At 39.9% G+C, this 24,013-nt stretch overlaps 1 protein-coding gene and 1 long non-coding RNA gene across 9 annotated transcripts in view; one reads left to right on the forward strand and one right to left on the reverse strand.

Moving 5' to 3' along the window:
* triob (trio Rho guanine nucleotide exchange factor b) overlaps positions 1-24,013 on the forward strand; it is a 112,179-nt gene that overhangs the window by 78,664 nt on the left and 9,502 nt on the right. For all 7 annotated transcript variants that reach the window (XM_015035609.1, XM_015035599.1, XM_015035626.1 and 4 more), the window contains 24 exons: positions 1,133-1,199; positions 1,347-1,456; positions 1,580-1,649; positions 1,919-2,008; positions 2,128-2,220; positions 2,402-2,513; positions 3,034-3,224; positions 3,341-3,442; positions 4,777-4,916; positions 5,455-5,554; positions 8,644-8,896; positions 17,787-18,073; positions 18,152-18,322; positions 19,980-20,075; positions 20,425-20,573; positions 21,451-21,517; positions 21,603-21,706; positions 21,865-21,934; positions 22,046-22,135; positions 22,233-22,325; positions 22,410-22,460; positions 22,588-22,665; positions 22,931-23,122; positions 23,282-23,459. In XM_015035609.1, coding sequence (XP_014891095.1) covers positions 1,133-1,199; positions 1,347-1,456; positions 1,580-1,649; positions 1,919-2,008; positions 2,128-2,220; positions 2,402-2,513; positions 3,034-3,224; positions 3,341-3,442; positions 4,777-4,916; positions 5,455-5,554; positions 8,644-8,896; positions 17,787-18,073; positions 18,152-18,322; positions 19,980-20,075; positions 20,425-20,573; positions 21,451-21,517; positions 21,603-21,706; positions 21,865-21,934; positions 22,046-22,135; positions 22,233-22,325; positions 22,410-22,460; positions 22,588-22,665; positions 22,931-23,122; positions 23,282-23,459 — 2,954 coding nt within the window. The remainder of the gene's footprint in view (positions 1-1,132; positions 1,200-1,346; positions 1,457-1,579; positions 1,650-1,918; positions 2,009-2,127; positions 2,221-2,401; positions 2,514-3,033; positions 3,225-3,340; positions 3,443-4,776; positions 4,917-5,454; positions 5,555-8,643; positions 8,897-17,786; positions 18,074-18,151; positions 18,323-19,979; positions 20,076-20,424; positions 20,574-21,450; positions 21,518-21,602; positions 21,707-21,864; positions 21,935-22,045; positions 22,136-22,232; positions 22,326-22,409; positions 22,461-22,587; positions 22,666-22,930; positions 23,123-23,281; positions 23,460-24,013) is intronic.
* On the reverse strand, positions 16,154-17,780 carry LOC106949433 (uncharacterized). 2 transcript variants are annotated; one of them, XR_001425379.1, is made up of 3 exons: positions 17,403-17,780; positions 16,519-16,936; positions 16,154-16,480 (listed from the first exon to the last, which is right to left on the reverse strand). It is a non-coding gene; the product is annotated as an uncharacterized LOC106949433 (long non-coding RNA). The 2 variants fall into 2 exon arrangements; XR_001425377.1 differs by having other exon boundaries at positions 16,519-17,780.

The raw sequence follows: 24,013 nt of genomic DNA on the forward strand, positions 1-24,013 counted from the left end.
CGTTAGATGCATTTATCTGCTTAATGTGTGATGGGATCTGGATTCACGTTCAACTGGGTGAATATTAACTAAACCGCATAAAAGTGCGGCTAAATAACCGATATTAACGTGATTATAATTTGACGGGTAAAAGTAACGATTTTTTTAAAAAATCCTGTCGGTCAAAATGACGAAAAACAAAAAAGTCTAGCGCGACCTCTGCAACCCTACTCCCGCCCCCGGGCCGCAGCAAAAGTTCAGTTGTGACCGGTCCGTGCGGTAATAAAAGGGTTGGGGACCACTGCCCTAAAGACTTCAGAATTAACACGGAAATGTTCATATGAGCTTTCAGTGAGTGGAAACACAGATTAATCAGTGATTTGTAAATATTTCTCAAATCATATTCATGTTGCATTTAATTTCCAAGGCATTTGTAAATGATTAATGGGACCTTCAGAGGAATCCGTCCACCAAGAAGCCTGCTTTCTACCATCGCCAATTACACACTTTACAATAACGTCCCAAAAGTGCATCAAGGATATTGCTTCGATCTAATAATGGCAGATTTTCCCCTCAGGTGCAAGTATGTTATTTATATGCCAGCTGTATGCAAAAAATATGGGAAATCAACATTGTACTGCTCTCAGCTGGAGTTAAAAAAACATAATGTCTGAATAAAATTACAGGCAGGGAGTGTAATCCAGTAGCCATGCTAAATCCAGAAACCAATATTGTATTTGAGATTAAAAACACAAAACGCTTAAAGACATGACCAAAAAAAACTATGAAAAATAAATAATATCAATAAAGTAATTTATTGATATTTCCATGCTCTTAACCATGGATTCAAAACAGCAGAGTGAAATAGCTGCTTTGAAATGTAAAGCAGGTCATCATAATGTAACAATCAAATAACTAATTGTTTATGTTTTTTGAAATACATGTTAAGCAAAATGTGCAGCGTTTGGCTGCATGTTACGTTCACATTGCACATTCAAAGATTACAATTAACTAAAAATGATTTGTGTTATTCTGGTTTGTTTCATTTCCTTCCATTTGTTATTTAGTTTTACCTGCAGCAAACTTAAAAAAAAATTTTTTATGTATATTTGACAAATTTTACTATCATATTGAGTCCTTTTCGCTCTTCCAGATTTATAATGGCTGAGCTGATCCAAACAGAGAAAGCATATGTCAGAGACCTACGTGAATGTATGGATGTGAGTATTGCCTCAGATGCTTTTTCTAATTAATCCTATTGTCTTGATTTGTCACTCTTAAATTGTACATGTGTTCATTAACGTTTCAGTAATTAAATTGATTAAATTTATGTAAGCAACTGTTTTCATATGGTTGCATTTGTGCAGACTTACCTGTGGGAAATGACCAGTGGTGTCGAGGAGATTCCTCCTGGCATCGTCAACAAGGAACACATCATCTTTGGGAACATGCAGGACCTCTACGAATTTCATCACAAGTCAGTTTAGCAGCAATCTGCGACAATGTGTAGAAATAGTATTTGCATTTCAGGTGGACAGGTATTTCACAGAGGCAAGGTGATTAATAATCTATGTCTGAATATTTTTTCCTCTCCAAACAGTATCTTCTTGAAGGAGCTGGAGAAGTATGAGCAGCTTCCAGAGGATGTCGGCCATTGTTTTGTGACCTGGGTAAGTGAGCATCTGTGTTTGCTGTGTTTTTATTTCAAGTAGTTATGATAATGATTTTACAACACTATAAATTTTAAATTTGAACACATTTTTTAAAATAAAACTGTGGTCATATTACTTTGGTTAGGTCGGTAATTGCTCTCTCAATTTCAATTTCTCCCTCAAATTATAGAATATTTGAGGGAGAAATTGCTGTTTTAACAGGTGTTTAGTTTTAAAATTAGGGTTCGTATCTTGATTATAACACATTTATGAAATCTCCTACTCAGGCTGACAAATTCCAGATGTATGTGAACTACTGCAAGAACAAACCTGACTCCACTCAGCTCATCCTGGAACATGCTGGACCCTACTTTGATGTAAGTAAATCTTTAAATTGTCAGAAATTCTGACTTACTTGCTTTAAACCATGAAATAAAAAAAATATATATATATATATCTTGCTTAGTTTAAGACATGTTTCTATTTTGATCCACAGGAAATTCAACAAAGACATCGCCTTGCTAACTCCATCTCTTCTTACCTCATCAAGCCCGTTCAACGAATCACAAAATACCAATTACTTCTAAAGGTAGAGCAAGTTTCAAATGAATTTCGGCGACATGATTAGTCACCTGCAATTTTTTTTATGTTTGGAAGTGGAAATGTTAGACCTAGAAAAAAGGAGTGGAAACAGATTCACGCTTCAAATTATTTTGGATTTCGTAGCATGGTTTCTGAAACATGTACATATGGATGTTCTTCCACTGAAGGAGTTGTTGACATGCTGTGAAGAGGGGAAAGGTGAAATCAAGGATGGCCTGGAAGTGATGCTCAGTGTTCCAAAGAAAGCCAATGATGCCATGCACCTCTCTATGCTGGAAGGCATGTAGAACCAGACATCACACACACGCACACATACGCACATGCACTTCCACTACACTGTTACAGTTTTATTCAGAAAACAAAACCAAAAAAAAGATTCCCATTCTGATCTATTGCATCTGGTGATTATTCTGCCTTGAGATTATTATTTTTTTAATCTAACACCAATGTCATTCAACTGAATGTTACCTTGTAACCTTTGTCCTATTTCTTCATGTTATAGCCACAATCTTTAATGTGTTTTTTAGGATTTTATGATAGACCGACGCAAAGTAGTGAAGTGGAAAATAAACAAAGAAAAACAAACTTGTATTTATTAAAATTTTAGCCCTTAGCCCCAAAATTTCCTCGTAAGTGTCCCATGTCTTAATCTGTCACATAAAATCCCCATAAAACACTTTGATGTTTGCAGATGTATCGCAACAAGACGTGAAAAAGTTTGTAGAGTACCGCATGCTGTGTCCAAATACTAGCACAGCTCAATAGATCACTGGCTCAGTTCCATCTTCTGGTTTCTCAGGGTTTGACGGGAACATAGACTCCCAGGGGGAGCTGATTCTCCAGGAGTCCTTCCAGGTGTGGGATCCCAAGACTCTCATCCGGAAAGGCCGTGACAGACATCTGTTTCTCTTTGAGATGTCCCTGGTCTTCAGCAAGGAAGTGAAAGACTCGAACGGCCGCAGTAAATACCTCTACAAGAGCAAGCTCTTTGTAAGAAGACCCTTAATTTGCTAGTGTAAATCCTTAGGACATGTGCTGTGTAAGTCAACAAGACTTGTTCTCTTGTTGTGTAATTCCTGTTGTGCTTTTTCTTTTTTTTTCTACAGACATCAGAGCTTGGAGTGACAGAACATGTGGAGGGGGATCCTTGTAAGTTTGCCTTGTGGCTGGGCAGGACGCCAACCTCAGACAACAAGATTGTCCTCAAGGTATGACAGAGTAGTGTTCTGCAATTTCCTTCGTTACATCACTCAAAGTTGAAGGTGTAGTCTGAAAGATTTTATATGAAATTGCACTTCTGATTGTCGTGTGCGTAGAAGGAGGTTAGGGAGTGTTAAGAAAATAAATTTAAAATATGCTAGTTTTAAAACTTAACATGGCTTGATTGAAATAGCCTAATTATAATTTGAGATTAATAACTTATTCTGCCCTATTGACCTTTGTCTTACCTGTAGTTACAGCAGATGGTTTGTTAAGATCTTTTTGAACTGCCCTTTGTCTGTGTGGGAAGCAACCAGGAGAAGTTCCAGCTTTCACACTGATCTGTGAAAAGCCATAAAACAGCAGGAGTTCAGGCCAGTAGAGGAGAAGCTCTGCTTCCACTTTGTTTAGATAAAGGTGACAACTGGTGTTTGATCTTGAAAACAAATTGCAGAGAGTTTCTAACTTAAAGACGGTCCGAGACAGCTCCTGGTTGTATGAGCAAAGATACGCCTTATTTGAATAAATTAAAGACAAGAATACGCCTTTACTATAAAGGTTTGTACACAGGAGTAACAAATCAGATTTTGCTCTTTGCAATTTCTTCAAAGACGTCTTTGCTTTTTGTTTGTCGTTTCCATCTTTTGTCTTTTTCCCTCTCAGGTAAATTCATGTGTTGTTTGTGCACTGAGGTTTCTGATGTTTTGTGATGTGCTTTTCTGGTGATAGTATGCATCTGTCTTGAATAAATGCTGATTATTGTGACGCTGTTATCTCTGTGTGTTTGCCCACAGCATTTTCTGAATCCGGGCATAAGAGAGGATATAACGAGTCAAAAGGTTTTAAAAAGGGTTAAGTTTTGGAATTTTTCCTCTCTTAATAGGAGCCCCGAGGTTGGCCTGCATGGCAGTAGGTGGCACTCCAAAGCTTTTGTGCAGTACTGTAGCTGCAGCTAACTCAACACAAAGTATAAAACACCAATTTAAACAGCGTCTTATATAACACACCACTACAGCAAGCACTGTAGCTGTTTGCTTAGTGAAATAGAAAAGGACTCTATTGATTATGGAATAGTGACTCAAGATTAAATAAGATCAAACAGATCGTGGGATCAGATGGAACAATAATTTTGACAACAGACGTCATTCTGCGCTCTCTACATGCTTACACAATGCCATGAGTCAACATCTACACTCTGTGAAAAACATCTACCTGCTCTCGTTCCTTCGTTGAGGAACAAAATCTGATGTTCTGCCTTTTTCAAAGTACTCAAGAGTTTTTCATATGCTTTGTCTGAACCGTTCATGTGATTTTTATTTATTTATTTTTTTCTTTCCTGCAGGCATCAAGTATAGAGAACAAGCAGGACTGGATCAAGCACATCAGGGAAGTAATCCAGGAGAGAACTGTCCTCCTGCGTGGAGCTCTGAAGGAGCCCATTCACATCCCTAAAGCCACTACTGCTAAACACAAAGGCAGGCGGTAAGCAAAGATAATACTGACCAGGCTTGAAAGACATATGGCCAGATATAAAATAGTTATATGCTCAGGATTACAAAACACAGCAGGTGTAGAAAGTAAAAGCTGCCATTGAAAATCCGTACACTTGTACTTATTTTGTCATGTTACAGCCACCAACTTCATTTTTGACGATTTTGTGTGATTAAGCAAAACATAGAATTGGCACCAATTTTGAAGAAGGTGCACAAACTGTCTGGTCAAATTGCAGTGCAAAGGTAGTTTTACACATTATTGACTCAGTACAGCCGAATAAAAACATCTGACACACATTTGGGATTTTTCACTTATGACAAGGTTCGAAAATGATCAACTATGTTCCTCTACTTGACAATAATGCACTAACTGTTGGTCTACGACAGGAAGTACCAATAAACACAATGAAGTTTGTGGCAAAGATGTGATAAAATGCAAAGCTTTCAGGCGACGTGAATACTTTTGCGCTGTATCAAAGCGAGATTCAATGTTATGAATACCATTCAATGTTTTTGTCTTTCTGAAGGGATGGAGAGGATCTAGACAGCCAGGGAGATGCTAGCAGCCAACCAGATACCATCTCTATCGCCTCCCGGACATCCCAGAACACACTGGACAGTGACAAGGTTGGACACACTCACACACACAATTCTTCAACTTTATATCTGCCAGGTAGCACCTAAACTGGGCATTGCTTATACAGTTTTAAGTATCTACCTGTGTCACAAGACACAAAGCTATTTCTGTTTGTCAATAAGTAGCCGTTCTGTGATTGGTCAGGATGAGTACCGTCACACATTTCCGTCAGAAACTGCAACTGTCTGGAAATCACTTCCTGTGAAAGTGTTTGATTGTGTTGAGTGAAAGAAACGGCCCATCTGACAGAGCTATAATACAGTGTGTGTGTGTGTGTGTGTGTGTGTGTGTGTGTGTGTGTGTGTGTGTGTGTGTGTGTGTGTGGTAGAGAGAGAAAATCCTTGCTCTCTGGGAACAGTAACGATCAGCTTTGGTTATATGTGGCAATCACACCACAGAAGGCTTATCCTCCTACGCTCAGTATGATCAATTGTAAAGCTAACACCCAGCACAGTCGGATATAAAAATAAAGAAATAAAATCCTTCCTCTGCCTTCGTGTTGTATTAATTATAAATCCGAGGAGTGGATCGGGTCATTATTTTCACACTTGACTTGGATTTACCCCAGATCGGCCCTCACCGGGCTTTCACCGGCAATCAGGAGAATAAGAAAATTATAATGTTCAGCTTTCACAGCTTCTGCTAGAGTAGCGCTAATCTCGACTTGTGCAGCTGCTTTATGCAACACAGGACTGTTTTAGATGGGAGGTGAACAAGTCCATGTCTGCTTGTGCATCTGCCCGCTCCCGTCAAAATCATCAAAGAAGCTAATTAATTAAGAATTGTCCCCTCAGTTCGGAGCATGCTCACTTGCATAAAGATCCAAGAACACAGAGGAACACGTGCACATTTGAATGGGCGTCCCATTCCCACTTTTTGAATGCGTCTCTGTGTGCCCCGTCTTTCTGCGGGTACTCAGATGAGACATTTCTTTCAGGAGGCAGTGACAGTGGCATGCTTGTGCTTCTGGCGTGGGGTAGCGGGCGGTGGGGAGTGTGTGTGTGTGCGCGCGCGCTCCTGTTCCGGTGTGTTTTTCTGTTGAAGTGACTGACTTGTGTGTCAGCAGCTTCAGCCTCCCACTCTCTTTTCACAGAGGATGCTCGTCTTCTTGCCAGACAGGAGAGCACGGCATTATCCCGTCACATTAATCGATCACAGACGTCTCTCTAAAATTTGGGCAGTTTTCTTCCTCTCTGCTTTTCTGGAGTCTGTTTTTGCTAGTGATGAAGTGGGGGCCTTAGCCAGGTCAATTTTATTTTTATTTTTTTGGAAGCATTTGTTAGAGGAAGGATGGATTAAATTGCTCTGCTGCCGAGAGAAGATCTTCCTGAGGAAATCATCTAAGCGTCGGTAGTCTAAAAGTGAGGACTTCAAAGAAGAGCTTGTGGATCATTTTTCAACTTTGACCAGAGCTTCAAACATATTCCACGTAGCTTCCAAACCAACATTTCAGAAAATGAGCGGGACCTTACTTTGGGTGACAGCTCCTTGTCGAGTAACCATCTTCTGAGTGTGATTGAGGAACATTTTAGAGATCCCTGCTGAAAATCAGTCAGCGCTCCAGAACTTGTTTTGCTTTTCTGACCATCTTTCATGATGAGGGAGTGGAAGACAATTGACAAACTGGAAGAGAAGATCTCTAATCCTGTCTCTCAGCTCCTCAGCTCTCTGGCTCTGCCACACTATCAGAGGGTATGTTGTAAATATGGACTTTTTCCTTCATGGATGATTTGGCAATGGAGCTCATGACTATAGTGTATGCACTTCTTTAATTGAATTTGTTTAAATAATACTAACATTGATAGTAACCTCTAATAACTATCGTCCTTTTTTTCTGCATTGTCATATGAAGATTTATTTTTCATATAATGACATTTTCTCTACCTGTCATTTTACATCAAAGCGTTAAAAGCAACAAACAGCCTAATTTAAAGTCAGATTGTGTGATAGTGTGTTTTTTTTTTCTGTTTAGCTAAATTAGGTCTGTCGTCATTACTGCGTGTAATTTTTTCACTTTGTTGCTCTCACTTTTGCTATACATATTGATATATGTATAGCACCATATTAGTCTACATATTAGTAAAATAATTGTCACAGCAGATTTATTGATTACAGATTCAGTACATTACATTTGTACTAAAAAGATGCTTAAATATGACACAAAAAAACCCTCAAATTTATGTTGGGTCTGAATTTGTATAATATTTTGTAAGATGAAACGTTGACTAAAACAACATTAGGCTACCCTAGTGTTATAATTCACTCATGTTTACTATTTTGATCCTAAATATTTCCACGCATGTTATGCAGCCATGTTAACAGTCAACAAATAAAAAATGTTTTACAAATGCATTGATCAGAATTTTGTGGCAGATTTTCAATCTGTGTTTTGTAAAACTCAGACCTGCTGGTTCTGATTTTAAAGACTTCTGCATTCACAATAGGCTTCCTAGCTTTGCTGCTGAGAGCAGTCAACATAAGACAGGGTTTCTTTTAAAAACGAGACAAGACCATGCACAGAGTCGGCATTTTAAACCTTTTGATTTCATATCAAAGATTAGTAAGATTAGCGCAGCTCAAGTCACAACCCTGCGTTTATTCTTTAGGAAAATTGTAATCTGTTGGCTTTTTAAATGGATGAAAAAAGATCCCAAATACGACTTGTTCCATAAGTACTTAGGCTGAAAGCACGAAAAAGATAAAACAGAGCCACTTTTCTGTAGCTAGTCCAGCCTTGCTGTTATCTGCTGAATGTCTCGCTCTCACGCAGCCTGAATGACCCGTAAAAATGTCTCAACATTTCATAGAAAATACAATTTCCAATAAAATCGCTGCTTACACCTCTGTTTTCTCTGATTCCATCTTAAACATCATAATGATACTACAGTGAATATTCCGAGTGTCCACTCTGAAGAGTGTTGGTATTAGCACGACCTGGCTGTACCAATGTACGGTGCTTTCAGGGAGCAACAAAACAGGTCAAGGACAATTAAGCTACAAATCAACAGATTCCTCTCACCAGCCCCATTTCTCTGCATCTGAAATATTAATCAGACATCATTTGCTACTTCCATCACAGCTCTCTGGTGGCTGCGAACTGACGGTGGTGATCCACGACTTTGTGGCCAGTAACGGCAGCAGCAATGGGGAGCTTACCGTACGCCGAGGCCAGACCGTGGAGGTTCTGGAGCGACTTCATGACAAACCAGACTGGTGCTTGGTCAGGACCACGGACCGCTCCCCTGCTCAGGAGGGAATCGTTCCCTGCTCCATCCTCTGCATTGCACACTCCCGGTCCTCCATGGAAATGGAGGGGCTATTCAACCACAAAGGTAGGATCAGAGTGTTTTCCTCACTTCTTAAAGCTCAAGTGGATTGAAAAAATATTTGATCACACTGAAATATATCTGACAAAGTAAATATCTTTTTTTTTTTTTTTTTCCTCAATGTGATAGCCAAGCTCAAAACTTCTATTCAAGTGCCACAGTTACACACATGAACATGCGACACCTAACAGGATTCCTTCTTTATTTGCAAACATATCACAGTTGACCTGCACAGCCTGAGTTTCTTATTCAGTAACTGCTTCGGGAAACACAAACATGTATTTCCAAGTGTTGCTATGCAACAGTGAAGATCATATTTGAAGCGCAGCTCTAATAATTATCTTTAAGAAAATTTCATGACTTCCTCTCACTTCCTCCCAGCAGCTACCTACCTTATCATTACATTTGGAAGCCCTCTTCTTGGCTTAAACATGAAACAGCATGTGGCGAAATGACAGAGGATGTGATGTCAGAAACTCCATTAGTCATTATGAGAAGCTGTTAGCATGTTTGTTGTGGTGCTAAAAGCGCTTTTATGCATTTTTTTTTCCCAGCATAAGAGTCTAACCACTGCTTCATTCCCTCGTGCTGCTTCTTTGTCCTCAGGGACAGCTCAGTTTCAGCTTTTTGTGGGTCAGTGCAATGATATCATCCGGTGCCATCTGCTTTCTTGCAATCCTGCGATTCGCTGAGAGACTAGAAAGCCCCGTCTGATCCATTTCATGGCGTTGTGCGGAATGTTCTTCTTTTGGTCATGTAGGTGTTGGTTTCGGACTCTTGAGGAATGGTCTCCAGTTGAGCTGAACCAATCAATTTTTTTTGTGGTTAATTTCAGTTTTGTGTAAAGTTTTGACTGCCGGTATCAATTCTGATGTCTTACTAGCTGTGAGGTTATTTAAGAACAGTTTAAAAAAAAAAAAAAAAAGCCTTCCCGTGGCGAGCTTTCTTTCGCTGTAAGCAACGTTTTGTAAAAATCATCTAGTAGACATTGAGTTGACTTCATCGTCATATATTAGCGATTAGCACAGTTAGCATTACTAAAACAGTAGTGGCCTTGTGTATTTTCTTAAGAACCTTAAAGCTCAGATTTTCCAAAGGCTGTGGACATTTTTTAACTTTAGCATGCGTCTTGACAAAGGTAGAAACTGTAAGAGGATAAAGCAGAGCAATTTTGTTGTAATTCTGCCTTCGTGCGATCTGCTAAGTCTTGCCTGAGGGGGAAAAAAAATCCGATATTGAATATATATATTCCCTATTATATATTTTCTCCTATATCTGAGTTCTCAGATTGTATTTTAAGCACCTTGTTGATTCTGAAAATGGCTAACTTTGAGACATCTTTACTCAGTAAACGTTTTGCACAAAATTGATAGTATTATCTCCAGCTTCTACAATAGCATACTTGCTTGTACTTCTAGTTACGTATACTAGTCTTTTACCTGTCAACTGAACTCTTGAAATCATTTGCCTGAAGACTGATTAAATTAAACAACGATGACAACAACAAAAGAGACCAAAATGTAAGATGGTTGCTGTCTTATCTTCTAAATGTGCACTTTGGTTTTTGGAATCTGGAAGAGTGGGTGAGAGCTGGGCTGCTTGTTTCTATGGAGATAAAGCATAGAAATATTTGGCATGCAGCCTCCTTGTACTTGGTAGAAGAAAAGTCTGCATTTGTATTTAAATGACAACTTGCCCGGAGTTTGGAGTTAGCTGAATGATTTACTACAAGAGTCCAGTAGAAAATAGGGACGAATTTCCCAAACACTTATTGAACACTTTCGACTCCGGCTGTTAGGTTCCTTTGTCCTGTCGTGTTTTTGATTCCTTGACTGCACCCTCACATTCAGTTTGTGTTGTTTTTCATGTGACCGGAGAAAGTAATGAAAAGGAGGCTCTCCCTGCAGGGGTTGTTCTAGTAAAAAAAAAAAAAATGCCTCTGTGTAGGAGGTGGACAAAAAAAATGAGGAAAACATCTTTGCTATTTTCTCATCTTCTTTCTTTTTTAATGATCAGTAATTAAGTTTTTTCTTCTTTTTTTTTCCCAAGTCTTGAGAAAGTGACTGTTCAGGAAATCAGACTGTTGTCCAGGAATCTTTCCGTTTTCATCCTCTCTGTCTGTTAACTTTTTTTTTTTTTTTACAAACTAGTGAAGCGCCCACACAGAGGCATCAGTCTTCAGAGCAGTTAGTGTTCTTTCTATTTTTTTTTTTTTTATATACTTGCTGACAATCATACACATATTAATTATATCCTCACTGTTGGTAGCCATGAAGCTGCCTATGGCTCCCATTTAGCTTCACTGAGGCATCTTTGTGTGTCTCACCTCCATATTTGCTGATTAACCCTTTTTTTTCCTGTTCACTTCAGATGGATTTCATAACAGGGTCTATATTTATTCCAAGCATACTGCACAACTTGTATGCATCCTAATGCCTGTAAAATATGCACCCGCCCACACGGCTCATGTGGGCGCTTCTACAAAGGGTAATACGGTAGATGAGCTGCATGTTTCCAGACGTCCCTTTGGAACAGGAGATATCCTCACAGCAGCCCACTCGCTAGGGAGGGAGGGAGGAAAAGAAGATACAAAGAAAGGGAGAGGATAACATCCTACACTATAATGCAGCATTTGACTTCTCTTTTCGCCTCACACTGGACTTCTCACTTTCTCTCTGTGGAATATCGGCAGCATTTATTTAATTACAAGACCTTTTCCAAAGCAGTTCGGATTAGGTTAGGCTGATTATTTTTTTTTCCTTCTTCTTCCTCGTAAAAACTCTCATACGTGTGGAAATGCTTTAACAGAATAAGTCGGGAGTCAAGAGGCTTATATACTAAGCGAACATGGCCCGTGGGATCGAGTCCTTGGTGTCTTTGAGCCCGTTTTTCTCAATGGATTTATCAGGGGAAGACCCCTCAGACAGCTGCAAGTTCTGGCTGCTGGATCTGGGTAGGTGCTTCCATCATGCGTGACACATGAGGGAAGAAACGTTATTTTCTAGGAGGACACGTGTAAATGTCAGTCTCTCTCATCGAAGCTTTCATTCGTATTCATTTGGAGTACGTAATCGTGGCATTTAAAAACGGGGTTGTTTGTCACAATAGAAGCCGAGTCTAATAAATGATAAGCTGTTCTTGTTGAAAGAAAAATATGAGCCAGGCTGCAAAAATGTATCCTTTCATCTCAAAAGTTCTACGTGTGGGAAAGGAAGCTTTAATGTGTGTGAAACAGCTAGTTTTTTTGTGTTATGCTTCTCGTGCATCTTTCTTATTCAGTCATTTTAAAGTTCATCTCTGGATCAGGTGGCATTGTGGCGCTGAAATTAATTTAGACGATGCATTATTATGTGATGCGGCTTTAAATCTGCTGCAATCTCTATCACTAGATTATGTTACTGTGTGTTTGCGCGCGCGTGTGTGTGGGCTCACACACACACACACACACAGGCTCTGCACAGATGGGCTGTGGATCTTACTGTAAACCCCAGCAAGAAAGAAAAATATAAGAGCAAAAAGAGAACGAGGCTTTTAGGATGTAGTTTTTTCTCAAGTGCTCCGCAGATGTCAGATGTATACAATGAAAGCTAAACAAAATCCAGTTCTGATTGATTCTGTGCTCCATGAATACTGCCGTGGGAAGCCCTCTAAAGCCTTCTCCATGTGTTTACAGATAAGCATGTCAAGTCTCCCAGCGCTTTCCCACACGTTGTACCTCTTCCCCCGAAGGCAGGTCCTTAACCACATCTTCCAGCCGTGTGTTTTTGCATCAATTCTCCTGCGGAAGATAAGACCACCCAAAAAACGCTCTCCTGGAGAGACCTCTGGAATCCCAGGCATGCTTCCGTGTTGCTGCACAGACCTTTTTAATCACTGCAGTTGTATGTTCGACCCCCACATGCAGCCCCACTCGTATTCTTAGTGCAAACCTTGTAAACCTGCAAAGTTCTTTGCGGTGGCCTGCGCTGCCACTTGTTCAGTGAACTTGTTCAGATTTTGGTCGCAAACTTATTTTGAGCTTTCTCGAATATTATTTGCTTTAGGCCATCACAAAACTTCTGAAGAAAAGCAAGTAGGTTGCTGCCACTGCCGTGTTTTAAGTGGAGGGATTTTTTATTTTATTTTATTTATTTTTATTTATTTTTTTTAAGTTTTCCACCACACAATTCATTCTGCATGTTGGCCAAAACATTTAATTTTTTGGTCTAATCTGACCACAGCACCTTCTTCTACATGTTTTTCTTCAATGACTCTTGGCAAAGTGCAGACATGACTTCTTCTGTCTTTCTCTTAGCATTACTTTTCTTCTCTTCTTCGCCAGTGAAGGTCAGTTTTGTTGAGGTAACAAAAAATAGCTATGCCGTTGAAAAATTCAGACTCTTAGCTGTGGATCTGGTCTTCCAGAATTGTCATGGGTGTCTTGGTTGCTTCAGTTTGGGGTGATGACATTGTTTATGTACCTAATCCTGCGATAGGTAGTCGACTTTATTCTTGACCTGTCTGGCATGTTTCTTGATGCTGTATGATCGCCATTGTTCTCTGACAAACCTGTGGAGCCTTGACGGATTAGCTGTTTATGACGAGATTAAATTATTCACAGGTTAACTTTATTTAGTAATTAGGTAACTTCTGAAAGCAACTTAGTGCTCCACGCTTTATTAGGAGGTAATTAGATCAAGGAGGATTGAAATGTTTATAACATTTTGCAAACCTCATAATGTTTTCCCTCCACTTCACAATTATGCACAGTGTTGTGTTGGACATTACATGAACACAGTTTAGTGCATTTCCAATATGTCTTCAAAAAAATAGGTTTTAAGTGGTAGACAGACTTGAGGATAGTTTTTATGAAGTTTGATATCTGCTGATAATTTGGGTTGCATGGGACGTGCTGTTGCTTGTGTATGCACATTTGATAGGTTTGCATTGTTCACCGTGTTTCTGCTCAGTGCAGATATGCATCGATAGTCCTGCAGCTAAAGCTGTCCCAGTCGCATCAGCAGTTTAATGCTCAAATGAGTTTGCTGATGAATTAAACAGGAAGCAAAGTAGACAAGGACGGCTCTTCCCTAATGAAAACAGGAGGATATTAGAAGATTAAAAAGCATTTTAGGACATTTTGTAAAGCAGGGGAGCTCAACTCCTGTCCCTCCAGAATCTACTGTATCCTGCGACTTTTAGATGCATCCCTCTCTCTCCAAGACACCTGAAAGGAATACATGTTTTTCGTCACCAGAACTCTGAAGCTGAATGAAATGCTAGTTGATGCAGGCGCGTTGTTTGTTTGTTCAGGATATTGGAAGGGCGTAGGATTTGAGGTGAATCTGGAGGACACACATGCATTTTCCAATCTCAGATAGCAAAAACGTGAAGCTAGAGGATTACTGTGAGACAAGCAGCTGAAATAACATTGCAACATTGATCTGGGCCTCTGACTACCTTCGTCTTTAGGAGAGTCATGTAAGGCCGTTTGCACATCCCGCAAGAGCTCCTTAGGGCTTTCCAGGAAAGATTGTCTGAGCATGTATCACTGGTAGGAGAATTGTGGACAGACCTAGGATTTGTCTCAGATATTACATCTGTTGGCCGTCTTGAACACAGCTGGACGTGCTGGAATTGTGAGATTTGGACTGCGAGGTGAGGAGGGGGTTCCCGCACATAAGGTCAGGACTAGTTGTCCTTGAGGTTTCTCCAGAGTGAAAGAGAGTCCATGCAGGGGGAAAGGGCTCCCATTCGACCATCTTCATGTGTCTGAAGAGTTATGACTCTCCAAAGAGAAATGTGTCAAGGCTGCTGACTCCATGTTGTACCCATTTGCATCTTTCTTAGAGGACCCTGCTAACTCATCACAACCAATAAGTGCTCGTTTAGTTGGGACTTGAGCATTTTAAACATGCAACATGCGGTGCAAGTTATTGATTTCTACGCTGTTTTACTCTTTAAAGTGAACAGAACCACACTTAGAGCCGGGTAAAAGTCGTCTGATTGTTATTTTTTTTATGATCACAATATCTAGAATTTAAAGACAGTTATTGGTGCAGCACTCCCTTCCTGCAATTCTATGCTTTCTAAACCTTTCGTTGCACAGTAACACATGTTAAATTTACTTGTTAACTGTGGCTACATGTTCCCGTGTGAGCGCAGCATGTCTGCAGGAAACACGGTCTGTTAGCTATACATGAGAGGCCTGACTGATGCATACTTCCCCTGGCTTGTACTCTTGAAAAGCACAAGTTTTCTTTTGCTTTGCATAGCTGGGTTTTCTAAATAGGGTTTTAAGTTTTAAATTTAAAACAAATTGCAGCATATTAGAAATGTCATTTTCCTTTTTTTTTTTTTTTTGCAAAAACTGTGAAACTGTGGTATTTTAAGAATATTGAGCCATAACACATTCTCATACCAGATCATGCCTTCTTTGGACATGCATAAAAAATTGTAACTGTGCAGTTTGGTATGTTTGTTTAGCTTTCTAAGCCAACGTTATTTTACAAAAATGCAACATTATTAGAGGTTCAAAATTAATTCTTCTAAAAAGTTTTTCTGCTCATGCTTTTCACTCCTGGTGGCTTGAGAACTTTCTCATGATTGGAAACCACACTCCCCCTTCCCTTTCAGACATCAGAATACATCCCCATTGGTTTGATTAGTCATATGACAGTGTTTCACTTCTCCATAAAGAGCATTAAAGATGGTAAAATTGCAACGGTCTAGGCTGTTTCATCACAGCAGTCCAGAGTTCAATTAAGGGCAACTTATCTGCACAATCTATTGGAGGATTTAGGTTTTATTTTTGAGTTCATTCATCAGCCTGCCACACATGCTAACAGAACAGAGCAGTGATCAGTTGTTAATAGCAGATTGGAGATGCTATAAATAATAATCTGGTTTGATGAAGCAGTTTGGAAATCACAAGTACGGGTGGCCGAATAAAACTTTCCAAACTGGTAACTGAAGACATAATCCTGGGACTGAATAGCAAGTTAAAAAATACTTTTTTGTTTTGACTAATTTCATGTTCCTGATCACAAAGGAATAACTACAGAGTATGTGGGTATTGGAAACACTCTGTGGTTGTAGGCAGGCATACATCACATCAACTCTAAAATCTAATAACATAATTTTGCGTCGGTTTTCTTTCAAGCAAGCCAAACATATCTCCTTCACTTTATTGTTGTCCTGAAATAGATTGCTAGAGTCAAGAGGAGAGGAGGACTGAAATACGTGTTTATGTGTTTCTGTGGAAAAATAATTATTGAATCGAAATAAGGTACAAATTGACATTTTATTGTGCTCCGTCATGACGAATCCATCATATAATCTTAAATCGGACGCTCACATTGTCCAAAGGCAGCGATTTTATTCAGTCACGCTAATCACGTCAGTGGACACGACTTTAATGGTTTCTTCACAATGCCCGAAGTGTCAGCGTTTCTGGGAATTACATTGTTTTCTTCGCTCGCATGGTAAGCGTGAACACATGCTTCCTATAAACGGAGAGCAGTAAAAGTCTTCCAGAGGCTCAACCGCTGGCACGCACGTTTACATGTAGCACAGTCGCATTTTCTCAGGCTGTGTGAGAACAGGCAGAGTCTCCACACACACACACACACACACACACACACACACACACACACACACACACACACCTGCCATTCATAAGTGTTGCTCAAGTGAGTCACTTGAATTAATGTTTAACAGCTGCATCTGCATCCATGAAACGGCTAAGTGATGGCGATGCCAAAGGCTGCAATCTATAATCCGATTTTTGGGTGGTTTCCAGTAACATTCATACTTTTTTTTTTTTTTATGAAGCTTCTAACAAATGATTTTCAACATGAATGAAATAGGATGATCTCCTGAAAAACTAAAGGAAAAGATTATAGGTGAATAAAATACACAGAAGAATATAACTTTACTCATTCAAAGCCTGAAGCCTCTCTTTATCCTGTTTCATTTCCTCGTTGCGTTTCTCTTCGATGAAGATTTTTTCCTCCTACAGATTCCCCAAGGAGCGTCATCACTGTGTGGAGGTGGCTCGCCTGCCTACTGAACAATAAGCACACAAATTCGCGCCAGTAATCTCAGTCTTGTGTTGACCTTTCTTCTATTTTCTCCTTAACTTTTCAATGAAATACCTAAACTTCCGGATTTTTAAACTGAATTGAATGTATTGCCTCTAAAATAACAGACAAAAATTGAAATTTGGTAATATTTTGATTTCACGTCTTTGACTTTTCTGGGCTCATTGCAGACATGCAGTTCGCCATTTTGTGGCTCATTTAAAGTCTGCGCTTTTTTGGAAAACTTTCACCTGTCCTGTGTCAGAAAGCAGTCGTCATTCAGCAGGGTTTTAAGGAGTAAAATTCTAAAGATTACCTTCTGACCCAGCTTTAGTATATTAGCAATTAGCAATAATAGCAAGGCTAACATTGCCAAAACTGTACTCTTGATCTGTATCCCTCAAAGAATGTAGAATGATCTTTTACTCTGAGATTTCCAAAAAAAAACCTACCAAAATGTCCATGTCCAAAATATTTCATCACAAAGTGAAAGTTGGGGGGAAAGAAAAAAACTGTTATGAGGCAACGTACTCTGCTCAGCCCTCCTGTCACTCGCCTGTTGTTTTGCTCTCTCTAAATGTCACACAACTTGATTGAAGCAGACATGTCTTGACAAAATACTTCCACCCAACTTCTTGTTGCATTGCCAGATTGTGTTGTTGTCAATATGACCTCGAAGCTCTTAAAATGATGCATTTACTGGTTGCAAAACAATAACAGATGTTTGACCGTTTTAGATGATTTAGCGTTGGTTGCTCTTCGCATTGCTTGTGTTGTCGCCAGTTGAATTAATAATCTCTTCTCTTACCCCCTACCTACCTCTCCCTTACATTTAGACACATTGTCTGTATCCAGCAACGACGCCTTGCAGCCTGGGTCCAGCCACACTCTCGGACCCCATAGCTCCCCTGGCCCCAAACGTCCGGGGAACACCTTGAGAAAGTGGCTTACCAGCCCGGTGCGAAGGCTGAGCTCCGGGAAAGCTGACGGACACGTGAAGAAACTCGCCCACAAGCACAAGAAAAATCGCGACGGCACGAGAAAGAACATGGACGCGATACCTGGCTCGCAGAAAGACTCTGACGACAGCGCCGCCACGCCACAAGATGAGACCCTGGAGGAGGTAAGAACAGATGCTGTGAAACTGTCAGTAGACCTGGCAGAGTACGAAGTCTCCCATTTGTTCAATCTCTTTCTCCAGCGGATGCGCAACGAAGGGCTGAGCAGTGGCACCCTTTCCAAGTCTTCCTCATCAGGTATGCAGAGCTGTGGCGAGGAGGAAGGAGAGGAGGGGGCCGACGCTGTCCCTCTACCGCCCCCTATGGCAATCCAGCAGCATAGCTTACTGCAGCCTGACTCCCAAGATGATAAGGTGGATTATTTTGCTTATCTCTTTCTCTGTTAATTTATCATTTGTTGTAGGACATTATAACAAATAAAAGGAATATTTCTTTCTGTGTTTGCACTTCAGTTCCCTTAGTCTTCTGTTTATTGTTTCATGTTATCATACAGATGCCTCATAAATGCCAGTGTTTCTTGTTAAGTAGGAAGGCAGCTGTTAAAGATATGTGCCAAAGTGTGGTGATGTAAAAAAGTATTTTGTTTCCTTACAAAGTTGTTCAGCTTTTGCTTTATTGGTTACATTTAATGTTTCAAATTCTATCCAGAGCTACTTGATTCAATGCGAACAAATAAGTGTGCCCTAGTAGATTATTGCAAACAAGCAGATTTTTTGGACAGCCTCTTTACGTGTTCTCCCCATTCACACATGGGTTCTCTCCAGGTACTCCACCAAAAAAGGTTAATTGGTCTCTTTAAATTGCTCTTAGGTATTGGTGTGTGTATGTTGTTATTTCCCTGTGTCTCTGTGTATTGCAACATGGCAATCTGTTCAGAGCATACCCCCCTCTTGCCCAAAGTAGATGGATAGATGGATAGGGAAAGGGACAAATACATTTTCACAGCACTGTATAGAGTTATAGTAAGGGATATTACTCCAAAAATGGCCAGTTTCTTCTGAAAAAGATGATCTATATAATCATATTTTAAACTCATGTTGGGAGAATTTTGTAGAACTGTCTCACTTTCCATCAACTCAGAACTAACAAAATTCTGCACCACCTAAAACCTTAAATTTGCACTAATATTTTTTTTTCTCTTTTTGCTCTTATTTTCCTAATGGCTGCATGTTTGCTCCTTCAGCATTATGTTGATTTCTGTTCAGCCTCTCTCCTGTCCCAGTTTCCACATCTTTCCATGTAATTGCACTTAATAGTCTTTTTTTCATTATTTAGCTCCTGTTTTTTTTCTTTTCTCTCTCTATGCTTCTCTCCTTTGGAATGTAATGTTGTTGTTGTTGTTAATTGACAATACTCCATTTACTTGTGTCTGCAGAAGCAAGGTATTACTGAGAGTTAATAGTTATGCCCAAATGATCCTTTCTGCTTTAATCATCCCCTTTCTCATTTTTCTCTAAGCTCTGTTGCAGAGGCAAACTGTCTAATGGAGTATTAAGCAACATTGCTCGCTATAAATGAGTTGTCTGACCAGTCACTGCACGTGCACTTAATTATAAGCACTCTGCTCCTTAAAATTGCCCTGACCTATACCCACGTAATGATCCCTTTTTCCATGAGACCACCCTGTGATTGACTCCCGGTTGGCCTTTAAGTAATCATGTCATTAGGATAAAACCACACGCAAGCAGTTCTTTTTGTGGACATGTGGAATATCGAGGTCCAAACACCAGAATGGTGAGCCTGATCAGCGTTCGCAGTGATGATCATCTAGAATGAACATATGCATGCACAATTATAAGACTGCAAATGTGTTTTATGATTTCAAGAAGCATTCACTTCTTATTTAAAAAAAAAAAGAGTTCGGTTTTCACATGTGAGCAGCCAGCCCAAACGTTTCCCAGTTTCTAGATGCCTTCTAGATGCAAAGCGGCATTTTAGACGTACCGATCGCGACCTATGTATTCGCCTTGAGCCGTTTACTTTATTCCTTCTACCCGCTCTGCCTTTCAGTCTGCATCTCGGCTGTCTGCTCGTCCCAGCAGTTCGGAGACACCGAGTGCCGCAGAGTTGGTCAGTGCCATCGAGGAGCTGGTGAAAAGCAAGATGGTGAGTCCAAAGTTGTCAACAACACCCACTAGTACTTGTAAATCTGGCACACATGTACACAAAACAATTCTGATAGATGTGCACGAAAGAACACACTTTTTTTTTTCCTGGTGTCAGTGATGCAGAATGACATCCAAGCCTACTTGTCATCTGTCAAAACTCTGACTAACTGTGCCAGCTGTCCTCTGTTCCAACCAATGGGCACTAGTCCCTAAGACACTCGTGGCCACTGTCCTACATCCAGCAAATCTTTCATGTTGATGGAAAACAAGTTAAAACTTGTTGTACGTGTCTTTTTTTTTTCTCACTCATTTTGTATCTTCAATTTGTCTTTTCTGTTCTTGCGCAGTCCCTGGAGGACCGTCCCAGTTCTCTGTCAGTGGAGCAAGGCGACAGCAGCTCACCCTCTCTCAACCCCTCCGATAACTCTCTGCTCTCCTCCTCCTCGCCCATCGACGAGATGGACGAGCGAAAAACCAACTTCCTCAAAAGGAGACAGTGAGTTACAAGCTTTTTTTTTTTTTTCCCCATGAACGCTTAGGGTGGAATTTGACCTCATTTGCATGAGGCTAATCAGTGGCTTGTAGAGATACTCATAGCTTCCTCAATTTTTTTCATTTTGTCATATTTGAACCACTACATTAACATACATGTTAATGCAGTGGCCTTTTAAATTAATATAATACGCAACACGAGTAGTACATAAATATAGCTTGACATTGTATTCTTAACCCCTTACTTTGACATTTTTAAATAAATTCCAATGCAACCAGTTCTCTCCAATTTGCAAGTAAGAATCCACCTGTATATTGTTTAATCTCAGTATAAATGTAGCTGATATGTGAAAGCTTGAGAGGTTTGTCAGAGAACATTAGTGAACAAATGGTCTTACCCCGGGATCCACAGCTAGAGTGGGAAACGCTCATAAAAGCATTCCAGTTCTGTTTTTTACAGAATAATGACAAGAAAGAGCAAAAATAACAAATGCCAAAGGAGCAAAAAATAACTAGTTTATTTACATTTGGATTCCAGTCATGTAAGAGATGACAGACAAGGTATTCTCATCAAACGAGGCCAAAACTAGACCTTTTGCCTACATGGGAAATTATGTGTTTGGTAGCAGGTAAAGGGATCTCTCTGTCACAGCTGACAGAGAGATAAATGAGACTAAATGCTGGATAATCCAGTAACAAACGATGGGTCTCCAGATTTACGTATAAAACTCTGAAAATATACACTGAATTTAGTGGCTGTATGGTGAGAAAATGTAAAACTTTTGAGAGGAACAACTACATCGCAGAGTCCCGGAGCATTATTGGCGTTCATACTTGAATTTTTTTTGAAACGGTAACATTTTCGCTTTTCTCCTGCTCAGCTATGTGCTTCTGGAGTTGGTGGAGACTGAGAGAGACTATGTCAGAGACCTGGGCTCTGTAGTGGAGGTAAAACCACACAAAAATCTACAGTCAGGTAATCGATCAACGTTTCTTGTTGGTTTTGCAGACGTGTTTGCTTTCCTATCCACAGGGCTACATGAGCAGGATGAAAGAGGAAGGAGTTCCGGATGACATGAGGGGGAAAGATAAGATGGTCTTTGGAAACATCCATCAGATCTACGACTGGCACAAAGAGTACGTGCACGGCCTTTTTCCGGTTAACCCACCCTGCATGCTACAGCAGGACGGCTTACACAACAAAACGAAAAGAAAAACACAAAAAGGATTGTCAATATGATGCATCTTGTTGTGTAAAATCAATAGTTTTGTTTTATCTCTTTATATATCCACAGTTTTTTCCTGGGAGAGCTTGAAAAGTGCTTGGAGGATCCTGAACGGCTAGCTCCTTTATTTGTCAAACAGGTTAAAAGAAACAAGCTTCTGTCTTCCATGAACATTATTTGATAAATGTTTTTTTTTTATTTGTTTTTTTACATAAAATAACATTTTATTTTGCTCTTTTCTTGATTCCAGGAGCGGAGGCTGCACATGTACATCGTGTACTGTCAGAACAAGCCTAAATCTGAGCACATTGTGTCAGAATATATCGACACTTACTTTGAGGTAAAACATTTTGTGAACTTTCTGCCTGTAGCTCTTTACCCATGTCGTCTAGTTGATGTCTGGTCCATGAATGTGACATATTTATATCTTTGCCCAGGACCTTAAGCAGCGATTGGGTCACAGATTACAGATCACAGACCTGCTAATCAAACCAGTTCAACGGATTATGAAGTACCAGCTACTCCTGAAGGTACTGCAAAAACCTCCTTATGTTATCGGTGCATAATTAAACAGCACAAATGGCATTGATCTGTATGTTTCTTCACCCCAACAGGATCTTCTCAAAGTTTCCAAAAAAGCAGGAGCGGATACGACAGAGCTGGAGGTACAGCGCTCAGTACAAAGCCAGAAACTGATCTCCCATCATGCCAACATTTCTGTAATCAACTACATTTCTTCTTGACTCTTGTGCAAGCGCTTTGTCTTAAAAGTGTGCATTCCTCCTGTTTTAGAAAGCTGTAGAAGTGATGTGTGTGGTCCCAAAACGCTGCAATGACATGATGAATGTTGGACGCCTTCAGGGTTTCGACGTAAGTTTGCTACTTATTAGCTCACAGTTTCTCTATAGTAATCAATAATGTAAAAGTTTGCCAATATATTACAGTAAATCCGTGGCCCATTATAAATTACTTGAAGTAAGTCCATTGCCACCAGGTGTCAGTGTGAGACCATTTATTTTAATAAGAAGTGTTGGCGGCGTTTCAGATGAAGCTGTTGTTTCTTCCTAAGTGTAGTTCTGCTTTACTTGACACTTTTTTATGATTCTGGTGCTTTTTTTCCTTCCTTTTTTCTTAGGGTAAAATTGTAGCTCAGGGCAGACTGCTCCTGCAGGACACCTTCATGGTCTCAGACCAAGATGGAGGCCTCCTGTCCAGAATGAAAGAGAGGCGAGTGTTTCTGTTTGAGCAGATAGTTATATTCAGTGAGCCTCTGGACAAAAAGAAGGGCTTCTCTACGCCAGGCTACCTCTTCAAAAATAGCATCAAGGTGAGTTCAGCTCAGTAAAATCACAGAGCCACAGAAAGTTATTTGTTTTTTTATTTATTTTTTTTAAGTGTGTATATATATATATAGATATATAGATATATAGATATATATAGATAACCTGGGTAACCTAACCGGACTGGATTTTTCTTTTCTTTGCAGGTGAGCTGCTTGGGTCTGGAGGAAAATTCAGATGACCCCTGTAAGTTTACGTTGATCTCCAGGTCATCCAGCGGTAACCTGGAAAGGTTCACCCTCCACTCCTCCAGCCCCGGGGTCAGTCAGGCCTGGGTCCACCAGGTCAGCCAGATTCTGGAGAACCAGCGCAATTTCCTCAATGGTAAACACAAATTTTCTGATTCTCACGCACAAAAAATATGTATACTCGGAGCTACTGTAGTGCTTTTGTCTGTTTTATTGTGATTGTATGAAAAACACATGGTTTGATGAAAATAAAGATAAAAAATGTGTGATGATAATATTTGTGTTCGAATGCCTTAGTAAAAATCTGATCCTAATTTTCATCTAAAAATCCAAGTCAATAAAGGTAGTTAGTTACAGTTTATTTTTTTGTGCCGTTCACCATCAAGCCCCCCCTTGGCTTATAATTCACTCAAACATCTCAAGCTTTTCAGAAGGTATCTGTTAAAAATGGGAAAAACCATTTGTCCTTTTTCCTACTATGCCACAGTTGTGCAATACTTTATTTTTTTTTTGTCAGACAATAGTTCAACAAAATATCTGAAAGAGTGACGTTGTAAAAAAAAAAAAAAGTGAAAACATTCAAAATGCACTTAACAACATGAGAAAAAAAATCTTTTTTTTTTTTTTTTTTTTTTTTGGAAGCGCTTTAAAGCACCCCTAAGGATCCCAGAGGGACACAGGGGGCGGGGG

This window comes from Poecilia latipinna, unplaced genomic scaffold (genome assembly GCF_001443285.1).
Source record: "Poecilia latipinna isolate Pla-1442-1.1 unplaced genomic scaffold, P_latipinna-1.0 Scaffold21, whole genome shotgun sequence".
NCBI lineage: Eukaryota > Metazoa > Chordata > Actinopteri > Cyprinodontiformes > Poeciliidae > Poecilia > Poecilia latipinna.